This window comes from Diceros bicornis, chromosome 7 (assembly GCF_020826845.1).
Source record: "Diceros bicornis minor isolate mBicDic1 chromosome 7, mDicBic1.mat.cur, whole genome shotgun sequence".
NCBI classification, from domain to species: Eukaryota; Metazoa; Chordata; class Mammalia; order Perissodactyla; family Rhinocerotidae; genus Diceros; species Diceros bicornis.
This window is the reverse complement of record NC_080746.1, coordinates 16,758,867-16,774,285: the sequence shown is the minus strand read 5'-3', so window position 1 is coordinate 16,774,285 and position 15,419 is coordinate 16,758,867. Positions and strand designations below refer to the sequence as shown.

Here is a 15,419-nt window from a genome sequence, read left to right as displayed (position 1 = left end):
AAAGGGATTTTTTGATTTGTGCAGTACTTAATTTCTTAGTTTCTTAGCCCCTGAACTGTCAGAGAATTGTTGGCAGAGTGTGCTGGCGGCAGTAAGGGTAGCTGATGTATCTGTTTCCCCTCCTGTTCCGCTCTGCTCTTTCTGAGACCCACCAACGTGAGCAGAGATTTTAGAACTTGTCATAGAAAAAGAAGCCTTCTTTATTGTCTCTCAATGGGGTTTGTTAAGGATTGTCTTCTTTGGGGGTTACTGTCAGCAGCTCACACCCAAGGGGTAACAAATTATGAAAAATGAAAGAGTAAAAGGTCGACAAAGCAAAAACTCAGAAGAATAGCACGCTGGGTTGTCAGAACACCCCAGACTAACACCTAAAGGAACTTTATGCTATGAGACCCTTCATTTTCAGACCTGGGAGGTCGACAGTGCCCCTAAAAGAATTTGGAGGGCAGTTGATCCAGGAAGCAGATGAAAGGGTGAGTTTTCTTTTATGATGGTGCTGGTTTCTGAAATTAAGTGTTGCAGGAAGACCTGGCACTGATTCTAACAGATAGCACCTGGGTTGGAGGCAAAGCACATGTTTTCAAGGTCTGTCATAGCTGCACCGCCTTATCTCCCCATTGCTCATAATGAGTCTATAAAGGAACCCTGACACTTGCCTCGGAGCTGAAGCCGTGCCAAGCTGCCTGCCGTGGTTCCACCAGTGTGGTTTCAGCTCCAATTTTCCCTGTTCTCCCCTGTCCCCCTTCCTCCATTCTGCCTCACCTGTCCCCACTCTAGGATGAAGGATGCCCTGGGGCAGGAGGGGGATAGAGAGGGTAGATGTGGGGAGGGGAGGCCAGCCAAAAAGGCTCTGCTTAAGTAAAATCTCTCAGAGCAAATCTTAAGGTTGGTGGTGGTGGTAATTTTAAATAAGTAGTTTATCATCTATTCCTAGCTTTCTAGAACCTGCTAACAAATGTTTCCCTGGAATCTAGGATGTGAAAACTCTAATTTCTGAGGGAAGAACTAGGACACTACAGCTCCTTAGACAGAGATGCCAAGTGGGGTGGGAAGAGCTGAGGGGCACTGGGGGTAGGGATTGGGGCTGTCTGGGAGAGCAGGCCCAGGTAGCCGTACATTTTTAGTTTTCAGAAAGTCTAACTCTGCCCCCACCGTGCTCCTTCCTATCTCTCTCCCTTCCTCCTCTTTGCTCCCAAGGCTCCAGGAGAGTCTCTTTAGGTGAGAGGAGAAGAGAGGAATTATTTGTAAAGACTGTCCCTAAAAGATGCATCCTCTTATCAGTTTTGGTGCAACAAGGGCTTCTTGATGCTGTTTAGATCTGCTTTATCTAAGAACACTGCAGCAACCTGGATTGGCCAAGTCTGCCAAATGCACTAGGAAATTAGAATTTATAATTCCATTTTAGGACTGAAAGAGAGAAAAATCATATAGAATCGTATAACAGATGGAGAAACCAAGTCCCATAGACGCTAAATGATTGCTTAAGGTTACACAGTAAGTTAGAGTCGGAGTTAGGATGGGAAACAAGGTCTAGCTCCCCGTTAAATGTTTTCCCCACTGTATCCCACTGGAGACTATGGAGAAATGGGTTGTGTTTATGTATTTTGTTCAATTAACATGCATTGGGTTCCCGCTCTGTGCAAGGCACCACATTTAAGACATTAGCTCCCTCCTCAGTCTCTAATGTCACTCAACAGGATCTAACTCTCCAACCAAAGGGAATTCTTTCTTTTCTTCTTTTGCTGAGGAAGATTCGCCCTGGGCTAACATCCGTGCCCATCTTCCTCCACTTTACATGTGGGACGCCAGCCACAGCATGGCTCGATAAGCAGTGCATATGTCTGCACCCGGGATCCCAACCCACAAACCCCAGGCCGCCGAAGCAGAGTGCGCAAACTTAACCACTACGCCACCAGGCCGGCCCCAGGAATTCTTTCTTTAAGTGATCCAAAGCACCATTTTCCCACAGAGATTAAGCACAAGTATAGCTGTTAGTCTGAACCTTTAACTTGGGTTAAACTAGTATAGACAGGAGAGATTCCAGGATGTCGGTGACATTCCCAGTGCAGACCAAGAAAATGGTTTTAGCAGGATCTCTATGGCCAAGAGTTTCCATCACAGGGTCACCCCAATGTCTTTTATAAGGTGTGGTCTAGATCCGGTGCTCCTTGCCATATTATATGAATTCGAAGTCACTTGGCTCGCCCACCACCAAATGAACTTCCTGAAAAGCTGCAAGAGTGAAGTTGTTCTCGGGGTGGGAGGAGGGGTGGACACGAGTTGTGCTTCCTGCCCTGCCCTTGGACACCTGGGAAACCCATGAGTGGGTGGGTGTGCTGTCATTGAAGGGCGCTGGAGGCTGGGCAGAGTCTGGAAACCACCACAGGCCCCTTAGGCTGCAACTGCAGCAGTGACTGTGAGGGAGACATGTCCTTGCCTGTAGGGAGACAGGCAAGGACTGTCACCAAAGCCACATCGGCAAAGAGGGCTGGCTACAGAGGCAGCTTAGCACGCAGAGGATGGAGAAGTGTGGAAAACAAGGGGGGATGGAGGGAAAGCTGGTTCCCAGACTTCGGGATTTTGTGTACCAGGAAAATAAAAAACAGAATATGGGGGAGGTTGATAAAGGATTGCCAATATTTTTTACTTTGTGAGGTGGGAAGTTTTTAAAATACCATTTAGGATCACCATCATCTCATAAAAGAAATTCTAACATATCCCCCCGAGAAAAAAAGGAACATCATCTCAGAGTTTACAGGAAATTTTTTAAGTCACTACGATATCCTTACTTGTTCTCATTTCAACGAAGAAGAGCATAAACTGCCGCATGTACGGGCACAGCCCCTGGAATGGTGTTTGGGAACCATCAAGCTAAGTGGATTCCCCATCCTGCAGATTATTACTCCGGGGGGCCCCTCATCTCTGTCTCTCACTAGCTGCCCTGGCCTGAAGGACACACACGCAGGAAAATTGAGCTGCAGCCCCGTAGGCCCTGAGCTAGCTCTTCACTCTCCAGGCTTGTCACTCAGCTCCTGCCTTGGTCTTCTCTAAGTTTCCATTTCTGTCTGCCTGGGGAGGCCTAGAACTGACACCCTCTTCGTGCCCCCGCTTACAGATTAAAACTGAGGACCTCAGTGACTCCCTGCAGCAGACCCTCTCACATCGGCCATGCCACCTGAGTCAAGGACCTGCCATGATGTCCGGAAACCAGATGTCTGGGGTAAATGCCAGCCCCTGTCAGGGAGCCTGATCTTCTCAGCAGGCTGAGGAGCTTATTTCAAGCCTTCTGCAAACTGCTTGACCTCTGGACCTGGCTCTCAGTGAATCCATATTGGTCTAAAGAACCCCTTGCAGGGAAGGGGAGAAAGAAAGAAAGAAGGGGAGGCCTGGGGTGGGGGTGGGCTTACAAAACAGTCGTCTTAAAGATGAAGCCTGGCTGGATATGCAAAGAGGGAGGTCTCCACCTCTCTGGGAGAAAAAGGAGCCAATCCTGCCAAAACGGTGGACCTAGCAACTACAGGGCTGATGTCTTCCAGCCATAGTCAGAGGAACCCTATGGGGACAGCTACTGCTACAGATACAGAGCGACTCTGTGCCCAGTGGGCCCACTCTCCTCCCCCAAGATTTTACATCAAAGCCAAACTAGAACAGAGTGCTGTGCGGGGCAGAAAGTGGCATCCTCAAACAGTGAGGGCAAATGTCTGAGAGGACGGGCGTCCATGTGGTGTCCCCTTTCTTGGTCTAGGTGACCGGGGAAAGAAGAGCCATCCCTCCTCTGGAAATATTTAAGACTAGAATGTGCATCCATTCCTTCACCTCTTCCTTCAGCAAGCGGTTACCAAGTCTTTTCTTCTGCACAGACCTAAGCTCAGCCCTGGGGGCACAGAACCCTGGGGGACTAGATCTCGGGGGAGTCCCAGATCCCCCAGTACTGGGACTGGTATTTCCCTTTTTTGGGGCTGATGGGAAGAAACCAGGAGAAATGGACTTTCTGTTTAGTCAAATTGGTTTTATTAAGAACTAATAACTTGCCCCTTCCTTCAGGAAAGGTTCAGGCCCAGGAAATGGCCAAGACGTGGCTTTTAGCATAATCAAGTGGCATGAGACTTAAAAAAAAATTAGACAGTTGGGATTGCATGTCATTTCTAGGGCAAACCTCTGAGATGTGTAATACCTAGTCTGTGCTCTCAGGGCATTTACCGTCTAGTTGGGAGACAGGCCTGACACACACAAAAGTTAAATAACAAGGCCAGGTTTCAGTTACAATAGGTTGCAAGGCACTGCTTGGCCGAGTGCAGGAGCTGTAACGACACCAGCGTTAATGGAGTAGCTACTATGTGCCAGACACTGGAGATACATAGAGGCATAAGGCAAGGTCACTGCCACAAATTCTGAGGGTCTGGAGACCCTTGTGACAGATGGGTAGCAGGCAGATGGAGCCAGCACCACCGACTTGTAAATTCTGTGATGTATGTATCTCCCACGTGCAGGACATGACCTCCCTCCATCCGCTCCAGCAGCTCGTGCTAGTTCCCGGCCACCTACAGTCTGTCTCCCAGTTCCTGCTATCTCAGACCCAGCCTGGACAGCAAGGTAAGAACACTGGGGGTCCCCACATAGACTGAATCCAGTGCTGCTGCTGCTTGCTGGGTGAGGGAGCCCAGGTGTGGGGCGTGGGGGAGTGGCGCACCCCTCTGGTATTCAGACCAGCTTGTCCACCTCAGGACTTGAGGAGAGGACCCTGGTATTGCCCCTCCAGGCTGAGTCTCCTTCTCTGCTTCCCCTTCCCCAGCTTCCTGCTTGGTCTGGCCCACCACTTCAATTTCACAGAGTCGAGACTGAAGGTGCAAGGGTGGCAGGAAGCTGGGGCAGTACAAGGAAGGAGGAGCTCCTTGGGAGATGCAGTACAGACAAGTGCCAATTCCTTGGAAATATCTCCGGGACACGGATTCAGACTTTCAACTCCCGGGAAGCTTGACTGTGATTCTATTTGGATAGAGCGGCAGTGCCACCCACAGGCTGTTTTCAGGTTTTCTCTGGCGGGGAAGTTACTACCGAAGAACTTCTCCTTGGTCGAGAGCAAACAGATTAGAATATTCATAATATTAGCTAACATTTCTCGACCATGATGTGCCAGGAGCTCTGCTGAGTGATTTTCCTGACATTTTTCAAAATAACCTTGGGCAGTAGGTAGTCATATTATTATGTCTCTGGTGACCTACTAGAAGGTTGCAGAACAATCTGTCTGTGTTCTTGGCCATTGTACTGTCCTGCCTCTCCCTCTCCCAGCTCCATCAACTAGGGCCAAAAGTGGCGGAGGAGGGGGCCAGCCCGGCGGCTTAGCAGTTAAGTGCGCCCGCTCCGCTGCTGGCGGCCTGGGTTCGGATCCCAGGCGCGCACCGACTCACCGCCTCTCCGGCCACGCTGAGGCCGCGTCCCACATACAGCAACTAGAAGGACGTGCAGCTATGACATACACCTATCTACGGGGGCTTTGGGGGAAAAATAAATAAATAAATACATACATACATACATACAAATTTAAAAAAAAAGTGGTGGAGGAAGTATAAGCTCCCCTCAATTGCATGAATCCCCAGTAGAAGCTTTGGAAACCCAGAATCCAAACCAGATGCAACTCTGCCCAAACTACAGTCCCCATACTTAGTTTCCAAGTCATCTCAGACTGTTATTATGATGATGAATGCGAATGTATTTGAACCTTTAAGTATTTATTTTAGCTAAACAACATGTATCATACTCTTGGAATAGGAAAAGGAAGATAACAGTTAGTTCAATTTCTTTTTGGAAGATAGCGATGTGAAAATGGCCCAGGTGTATAACCAATGAGGTCAGTGTATGAAGCAGGGAAAAAAAGAAAAAAAAAAAACCCCAGTTTAAAATTTGGAGTCAGAAAAACTCATTGGTGAAAAAAAAAAAAAAAAATCACTTACTAGCTGTGTGTCCTTGGGAAACTTACCTAACCTCTCTGAGGTTCCATTTCCTCCTCCATAAAAATGGAATAATAGTAAAACTCCACCTCACAAGGTCATTGAGGGTTATTTGAAATAATGCATGTGAAAAGGCTTTGTATGTTTCAAAACGCAATCTAAATGTTAGGCTGCTATTAGTAGTCAAGCCTCTGGACTCCCAGTCCAGGGTTCCTTATAGGAGCTTTTTTGCCTATTTATTTTAATAAGGAAAAATTAAGCTCTGACTTTTTAAGGCTGAGGAGCATAAAGGTCAGCACATGCTGTACCTCGGTGACCCCAGAACAGCTTAGGGACGACAGAGACCCCAGGTTCTGCTCTGTGCTGAGCGATTGGGGTGACCTGCCCCGTTGTCTGCTTTGGTAGTTTGATGGCCCCATTCCCGCAGTGCGAGTGAGAGTTCCTGGCTGTGGCCCTTCCTAGAGGGAGGCCATTGTCATGACCACCAACCAGGCAGAGCCCTTCATGGACAGTTTCCCTGCAGAGGGAGAGAGAAAAGTGGTCCTCAGGCAGTGCAGCGAGCAGGTAGAGTTCACACCACCAGATTGAATTTCCAGAAGCTTGACCTCTGGTCTTCTCTTCTCTCTTAGCCCTTCCTCCCAAGTATAAAATGTCCTGGTTCTGCCAAGAGCCTCTGGCCAATGGTCTACTGCCCTTTGGAGCTGTATGGCCCCATCCACTTGGTCTGACATCCTTGCGGCTTTGACTGGGGCTTTGTAGCCATCCCAGCTACTTCTGCAGGCAAAACGGAAATCCTCGGCTCCAGCTTGAATTCATAGTAGTCACCCCCTGCATTTCCTTTCCTCTTGGATTTCTTCAGCCCTGGTTATCAGATCCCAGAGCAGATTGTCTTGATCCTCTTCAGCCTTTGCACCACTCCAGGCAGGCGGGCAAGCAGAAGGACTGGTTTGGGGACTGCAGTTTACATCTGTTTATCCCTGTGTCTGATTTGCCTCCACCTGTGTGTGGCAATGCCTGGCAGTGCCCGTGGGGGCCTCTCCACGGGGCTTGAGGTGGGTTGAGGGACCTCATTAGGTAGCAGGGGGTGGGGACAGTTATCGTGGTTCCAAAGTTGTAGAGCATGTCTTTCAGATGGCCTGGATTTTATTCCATTGTTCCTTTGTCCCTCCCCTTTCACCCAGGTCTGCAGCCAAATCTTCTCCCCTTTCCACAGCAACAAGGCTCTCTCCTCCTCCCGCAGACTGGGCCTGGCCTGGCGTCCCAGGTAAACAACTGAATTCCTCCTGTTTCCTCTAGGAATGTCTCAGCTCTTGACAGAGTAAGCTCATTGGTTTTCTCCCACTCCATTGACAGTACACTTACCCCTCTGGGAAGAGGGAAAATCCAGGGATTATCCCTGCTGGCACATGAGGAAATTTAAGCCTCAGCCAGGAGAAATGATTGACCCAATGTTACTGGTGGAGCCAGAATGAGAACTCAGAGATTTCAGCTCCTTGGCCAGCATGCTCTGTAATGCAGCCACGCCGCTCCAGCCCCAATCAGGCCCTAGCATCACTCCTATTAGAACCAGGGGTCAGCTAACTCTCCAGGGAAGCCAAGGTGACTGCCAGCCCTGCCTGGGTGCTCCCAAGCACTAAGGGGGAGACCAGAGTCCCATAGGCCTGAGAGTGCCTATGTCTTCCCAAGGTCTTTCCAAGACCACAAAGCCAATGTCTCTCACCTCTAGGCCTCTCTTAAGATCTGCTCTTCTAGACTGCCTCCTGCAGTGGGCACGTGGCAGGTCAGGAGGACTGAGGTCTGCGAGAGAGGCCGATTGCAGAGCTGCCATGGTTCCATGGAGCACCTGTTTGCTGATTAGAAAAAAGACACCTCTTCCTCTGGCACAGCCAGACACAGCCTCACCCCAGTGTATATGGCTTGGTGAGAGTAGCAGGAACTATGTTGTAGCTGCCACTGTTCCCCTCATCTGGGTGCCCTGTGCAGTTAACAATCTTCACAGCTGCATGAGATGGCTGTGCAGAGATGGGTTTGCAGAAGAGTTGGGAATGACTGCAGAGATCCTAAAGTCCCTTCTCTGTGCTAAGATTCCCATGGGTCATGAAGGGCCAGGGCTTTAGAGGGCTAGTCCACTGAAGACATCTGGAAGGGAGGAGGGTGCCATCTAGTGGCTAACAGAAATGGGGACGCCGGAATCAAAAGCTCTCCTACTTCCTCCTGACTGCTCTCCTCAGAATCATCATAAACTTAGGTCTAGAAGAGATCTTAAGGAGTCCTTAAAATCAACTCTCGCATCTTATAGTATGAGAGCCGGGAGAGACCAGAAGCAGAGAGACAGTTGAGAAGATGACTAAGAACATCCTGGGCAGTGGTAAGAAATGACTGGCTTAGGATTGTGGCAATAAGAATAGAGAGGAGGGGATGAGTGAGGAGACGTTTAGGGAAGTTGAATCAGTGCAGTCTGGCATCTGATTGGATATGAAGGGGGAGAAGGTCTAGCAAAGAACTCAGTCGGTGTTTGTCAGATGAAAGAACAAATGAATTAACGAAAAAGAAGCCTCAAAGAGAACTGAGGCTTTGTCCTGATGGTTTGGTCTATGCCACCCCCTCTCTGCAAAACAGGATCAAATCCATAATCATTTCAAATCATTCTGTTCTAAAAGACCCTTCACTGGGGAAAAGAGACTTTAACTTCTCTCTAGTCCTTTTACCTTCCTCTTCATAAGGAGGCCTATCTGAATGGTAAACCTGAATATTTTGGAAGAAAGAAGGAGTAAAGTTGACCTCAGTCTAGGAAAAGAGTAAACTGGAAAGGAGGGAGAAGAGAGTGGACTTAGGTCAAGTTATCCACATGTGCAGTGGCCCCTGCACTGGACACAGTGGGGTCCCCTCCTTCTTTGTGGAGTGATAGATGTCTTCACTCCTGATCCCAAATGGGCACGATATGGGTTCTAGGTTTAAGGGTCCATTTTCCTATGAAAATAAGTTAAAGAAAGAATATCTGCTGACAACCAGGAATGAGATCAAGGTGCATTCAGATAGCACTGGAATACCTTTGACTTAAAAAAAAAAAGCAAAAAACACTCTCATGAAAGAAAATGATGATTTGGAAAGTAAAGTGGCAGTCACACGAGTTTGAAATTTTATGGAAATTCTATCAATGCAGAGAGTCTCAGATGCCCTCTGTTATCTTCAGTTAATGCCTGCCAAATACCTCAGTTACTTTGCTTTGTGGAAAAGAACAGGCAAGGCAAACAACCTTTTCCTCATCCCATTCTGAGATTTGTTTTCGGAATCTCTGTAAACAACCCGGCTAGCTCCTTTTATGGTGGAAAACTGAAAGAAGGAAGTCACCTGCTCAGAGTCAAACAGTGAGTCATAGGCTCAAACCCAGAAAGGCCACCTCCCTGTTCCACACTCCTACTGTTTCTACCCCAGCTATTCTAGTTATTTACTACCCCTTCATTGAAACTCCAATTCCCGCTTTCACACCATTGAAAAAATGGGAATCAAATGTCCCCAGCGATCTGTCATCCTCTGAGTGGGCCTATTAGTATGAAATATCAGAAAATGCCATTTGACCTGTTGACTATTCATGGATCTGCTTGGCATGTGTTCCCTCTTAGGCAGTTGGGCACCCCGGGCTGCCAGGATCCTCTTTAGAACCCCACCTGGAAGCGTCCCAGCATCTCCCAGTGCCCAAGCATCTACCCAGCTCGGGAGGGGCCGACGAGCCCAGTGACCTGGAAGAGCTGGAGAAGTTTGCCAAGACCTTCAAGCAGAGACGCATTAAGCTGGGCTTCACACAGGTTTGGTTTAGGGGGAGGAGATGGAAGAAATTGGGTTAAGTGAGTGGAGACTGGCCTTCCCGAGTGCAGGTTTCAAGAGCAACCTGAGGCTCAATGTGTTTGGGGCAAGCCCATCATGTCCCTGTGTTCCCTGAGAATAGGGCACAGTTGCCATTGGTAGGGAAAGTGGGGACACTGCTGGTGGAGGGGAGAGGAACGAGGGCCAGGCTAGGGGCTAGGCACATGGAGTCTAGGGAGAAAAGTAAACCAATTCTCCATCTTAGAGGGAAAAAACCCGGAAAGGAGTGAGGTGATGAGTGGGTGCTTGAAAGTTCTCTGGGTGCATGTAGGTGCTAGGATGGTGGGGGTTGTGGACAAATAAGAGAAGGAGCCTCTCTCTCAAATTCTTCCCTCTCAATTCCCATGTGCAGGGAGACGTGGGGCTAGCGATGGGAAAGCTTTACGGCAATGACTTCAGCCAGACCACCATCTCACGATTTGAGGCCCTCAATCTGAGCTTCAAGAACATGTGCAAACTGAAGCCGCTGCTGGAGAAGTGGCTGAATGATGCAGGTAGGCCTCAGGGACAGAGCATGGCTGATACCCTAGAGGATTCTGCAGGGAAGGGGCTGGTGATTGTCTGTGTTGGGCCTTTAGGCAGTCGATACATAACATCCCTTTCTTCTCCTCCTGAGTCTGGAACCAACTGAGAAATAAGACCCAGGAGATGGGTAAGTGGAAATGAAAATATCAGCTTTGTTACTGATAAAGCCCTTTGGAGGTCTGTGGCCATGAAGACTTGTCTCCATCCCATTCCCTGCCCCAGACCCACCCAGCCTAGGCCTTAGGACAGCTCACCAGAGACAAAGTTTGGTCTGCAGAGATAACACACTTACCCAGACTGCTGTCTGGACTAGGTCTAGGTCAGGGGGACAGGGAAGTGGGTTCTCATGGCTGGGATGGGGAGATGATAGGCACCATACAAGATCTTTATCTGGCTAATTCTTGAGTAGGTTCTCAGAGGGAAGGGAGTTACTGTGAGCTAGACTGGTCAGGAAAGCCGTACAGCAGGAGTGGGGTTTGCAGGAGGATTCAGTCAGGCATGGTGGCCAGGGAGGCATTTCAGGAAGTCAAAGGTGTAAACCAAGGGCAAAGTGTTTGGAATAACAAATAGAAGAATTGGTGTCAGGGAATAGCATGCGACAGAGTTTCTCAACCACGGCACTATCAATATCTTGGGCCAGATAATTCTCTGTTATGGGAGGCTGTCCTGTGAATTGTAGGGTGTTTAGATTTAGCAGCATCCTTGGTCTCCTCCCACTAGATGCCAGTAGCACCCGCCCCCCCACTAAGACATGCAAAAATGTCTCCAGATATTGCCAAATGTCCCCTGGGGGAGTGATGGTGGTGCAAAATCGCCCCTGGTTGAGAACTGCTGGTCTAGGTGGAGAGGGAAGGAGCAGAGCCAGGGCTGGGCTCTATTCAATAGATACGTGTGGATTAGTGGTTACTGTGGAGAAGGAAGAAAGGGTGGGGTGGGCAGCCAGGGGTGTTACCCTCTTGGAAGTCCCCTTATAGGCTGTCCCTTGGGCTGCTTTTATTGGAACACTGAAGTGAGAGATATGATCAGAGAGTCTTAGGGTCTTTGGGAAAGGACCTTATAGATTGTTTCTAGTGTGATTCCACAGCTGACACCTGAATCCTTCCTAAGGGATATCCCTGCCTATCGATCATACAGCCTCAGCTCTAACACTTACACTGAAAGGAAAATGGCTTCAACACCAAAATCCCTCTACCAAGTGCCATGGCTTGTAGCTCAAAACACCAGCTCACATTTTACTCGGTATTCACATCCAGGCATACTTGTAAAAGACAGACTCATGAGTGTGACTTGTAGGAGCTCTGCCTGCACCCACTCACACCCACACACGCCGCTGGTGTCTGGGTGTCCCTGAACCATGACCGCAAACACTGGAGACACTGCTGTGGGAGTCATGGAGGACCTTTGCCCAGAGCAATGAAGAGAAGCAAGATTCTTGTCTGTTCCAGTTCCCCTGCTGGCGGGAGGGGGCTGGTCCTGAAAATGCCACTGCAGAACCCACCAGGAAGGGTTGTTGGACCTCAAGTCCATTACAACAGGGCCTGAACCTGCCGTGCAGTCCCTTCTCTGAGCCTCCTTTGCGATTTCATCTCCCAACAGAATCCTCTCCATCAGACCCCTCTGTGAGCACCCCCAGCTCTTACCCCACCCTCAGCGAAGTGTTTGGTAGGAAGAGGAAGAAACGGACCAGCATCGAGACCAACATCCGTCTGACTCTAGAGAAGAGATTTCAAGATGTGAGCGGCCCTTCTGGGTGGGAGCGGGTGGGCCCACTTCCACACACAGACCCCTGGACACCAACCCCTCGCCACCATTCACCTGCCCTGGGAAAGGGTTAGATAGCAAAGACACACTCCCTCTCCAGGTGTTTGAGGCTGCCCTTCGTCTCGGGTTCCAGCAACTTCTTCCCCCACTGACCCTTCTTGCCCTGCCTTCTTTTTGGGGCCCATTGTCTCTCTCACTGGGAGATTTAAAGAATGGGATACAGAAGAGGGTGTATCTAGGTATCCAGTTGAGGTAAAGGGAGCAAAGCCAGGGCATTGCATATAAATTCTTTATTTTCTATAAATTGTTTTGTATTTTTCAAACTATAAATGTAATAAATGCTCATTGTAAACAATTAGGAAAATACATGATGTAGAAAGAAAAAAAATCCACCATCAAATGCCATCTACATGTATTTCCTTCTATTTCTTTATTCCACGCACATTTGAATACTGTGATCATACTATACACATACATTTTTTTGGAACCTGTAGCAAAAGCATATTCTTGAGCCAGTATGTGGAAGCTAATAATACCAGCTCTGTGCCCCATGGGAGCTGGGAGAGAGAAGAGAGGAAAACAGATGTGGTCTAAACAGCTTCTAATCAGGATCCCTTAGGTACCAGGCTGCAGAGCCTCCATCCATACCACACAGGTCCCTAAGGATGTGCGTGTGGCCTGGTCTAAGCTGGCAGCCCCAGGCCTCCAGGACTGCTGCCCCTCCAGCAGATTCTCCAGTGCATCTGGCTGAAGGATTCGTGGCTGCATCCTGCTGGCAGGATGACAAGAGCTGGCTTTTCCTTGTGATTAGGTTTCTCAGAGCATGAGAGTAAGGAGGGAGGGAAAGGGGCTGCCATCACAGATCAGGTAGGGGAGGGGTCAGAACAAGACAGTGATTGATAGATATAAATATATATCATCTCCACAGTCTTGATGGATCCACATGTTTTAGCTTTATCCTTTCCTATTTTGAGGTGGGACAGGAAGCAATGACAAAAGAGAAGGACATCATCAGGTTACAAGGAAAGAACACAGAGGGGAGCATGGGTTCTGGGGATTCTTCCTGCCCCATATACCTAATCAATGGATCCCTCTTTCCAGAACTTCTCCTGAAGGACAGAAAATAACCTACATTTATAGAGCCTGTACTCTGTGTCAGGCCCTGTGCTTGGCAGTTTACAAACATTTTCTCATTTAATCCTCACAATAATCCTATATGGTAGGTACTATTATTCTCATTTCATAGATGATAAGACTGAGGCTCAGAGAGGTTAAGAAAGTTTCCTAAGACACACAGTAAGTGATAAAGCCAGTATTCCATGCTAGGTCTGATTCTAAAGCTTTTGATCCATCTATTGTTTTATCCTGTTCTATCTTGCTTCGTTGGAACATCTGTCCCGCACCCCCAATTCTTGACCCTATTCTTTTCGCCTCCTGACCACCCTCTGTCCCTTCGGTCTCTGTAGAACCCCAAACCCAGCTCAGAGGAGATCTCCATGATTGCAGAGCAGTTGTCCATGGAGAAGGAGGTGGTGAGGGTCTGGTTCTGCAACCGACGCCAAAAGGAGAAGCGAATCAACTGCCCTATGGCCACACCCATCAAATCACCCATTTACAACTCCCGACTGGTGAGTGGCCAGGACCCAAGCTGCCTGCCAAGCACTGGGGGAGATGATGCCTGGAGGGCAAGATGTCTTCTCCATTCTGGGGAGGCTGGAGGCTGGGGGTTGGGGGGGGGCATGCAGTAAATAAATAAGCAAATAGATGCTTATATTAAATGTATAATATAAAGAAGAATAAAGAAGCGTAAGGGGCTAGAAAGTGGTAGTGGGGAGATGCTTTTTTAATAAAGAGGTCAGAGAGGACCTCTCTGATAAGGTGACATTTGAGCAGATACCTAAGTGTTGAAAGGGAATGAAATATCTGGGAGAAAGAGTGTTCCAAGCAGAGGGACCAGCAAGTGAAAAGACCTGGCACATTTGTGGAACAGCAAGGAAGCCAGTGTAGCCGGGGCAGAGCGAGGAAGGAGGCAAGAAGTAGGAGATGAAGTTAGAGAAGTAGCAGGGAGCAGACCACCCAAGGTCTTGGGGGCCATTGGAAGGACCCTGGATTTTAGTTTGAGTGAAATAAGAAGCTGCTGGAGAGCTCTGAGCAGAGAAGCCTGAGCTGGCTGACATGGCTGCTGTGTGGAGAATGATCTGTGTGGAAGCAGGAGACCAGCCAGGAGCATCGCAATAATCAGGCTGAGAGTAGTGGAGGCCTGGGCTAGGGTGGTAGCCATGGTGGTGAGAAGTGGTTGGATTCTGAATACTTCAACCATGGAGCCAACAAGATGTGCTGATAGTTCAGATACAGAGAGTGAGAGCCGGCCCTGTGGCTTAGTGGTTAAGGGTGCGCGCTCCGCTGCTGGCGGCCCAGGTTCGGATCCCGGGTGCGCACTGACGCACTGCTTCTCCGGCCATGCTGAGGCCACGTCCCACATGCAGCGGCTAGAAGGATGTGCAGCTATGACATACAACTATCTATTGGGGCTTTGGGGGAAAAAAGTCAATAAATAAAATTTTTTAAAAAATTAAAAAAAAAAAAGATACAGAGAGTGAGAAGTGAGGCGAAGACGACTTCAAGGGTTTTGGCCTGATCAACTGGTTAGAAGGTGCTGCAATTTTTTGAGTTGATGAAGACTGCAGGAGGAACAGGTTTGAGGGGGAAAACTAAAAGTTTGGAGCTTCTCATATTATGTTGGACATGCCTCCTTGGCATCTGAGAGGAAGTATCAAGTAGACAGTTATATCTATGATTCTGGTGTTCAGGGGAGAAGCCAGGGCTGGGAATAATTTTCAGTTTAGGCAGACTTGGAAGTTTGGAGAGTAGGAAATATCTTCTACATCCAGGAGAGAAATGGTGCCTGGTAGGTGGGGGTGGGAGGGTTCTCTGTCCCTGGGGACAACGATGGTTGGAAGGTGAAGGTAGTTGGGGATAATGGTGTTGTCCTCAAGTCTTTCAGCACTCAAGGGTGGATGAAATTCAGCCTTGTCCAGGGTGGGACATAGCTGTTTCATGAAAACTACACCATCGTTCATTCTTTCACCAAACACTTATTGACCATCTACTCTATATTGGTCTTTGTGTGGAGTGCTGGGAATACGCAAATAAGTATTTGTCCCCTGTCTGAGAGGACCTCTGCCTAGCAGAGGAGATAAACAAATAAACAAGTGATAAACAATGTGACAATTTCTCTAGGAGAACTTAGAAGCAGCAGCTAACAATGCCTTGGGAGGTGGTGGTTAGGGAAGGCTTCTCCAAGGAGATAATTAATACCTG

The 15,419-nt window shown here is 48.6% G+C and overlaps 1 protein-coding gene across 1 annotated transcript in view; it reads left to right on the top strand.

Annotated features, from left to right (window-relative positions):
* The window catches only part of POU2F3 (POU class 2 homeobox 3), a 76,981-nt gene that overhangs the window by 54,519 nt on the left and 7,043 nt on the right, over positions 1-15,419 (top strand). The window contains exons 4-10 of the mRNA XM_058545003.1: positions 3,116-3,220; positions 4,491-4,593; positions 7,130-7,212; positions 9,572-9,754; positions 10,165-10,306; positions 11,934-12,070; positions 13,565-13,726. Coding sequence (XP_058400986.1) covers positions 3,116-3,220; positions 4,491-4,593; positions 7,130-7,212; positions 9,572-9,754; positions 10,165-10,306; positions 11,934-12,070; positions 13,565-13,726 — 915 coding nt within the window. The remainder of the gene's footprint in view (positions 1-3,115; positions 3,221-4,490; positions 4,594-7,129; positions 7,213-9,571; positions 9,755-10,164; positions 10,307-11,933; positions 12,071-13,564; positions 13,727-15,419) is intronic.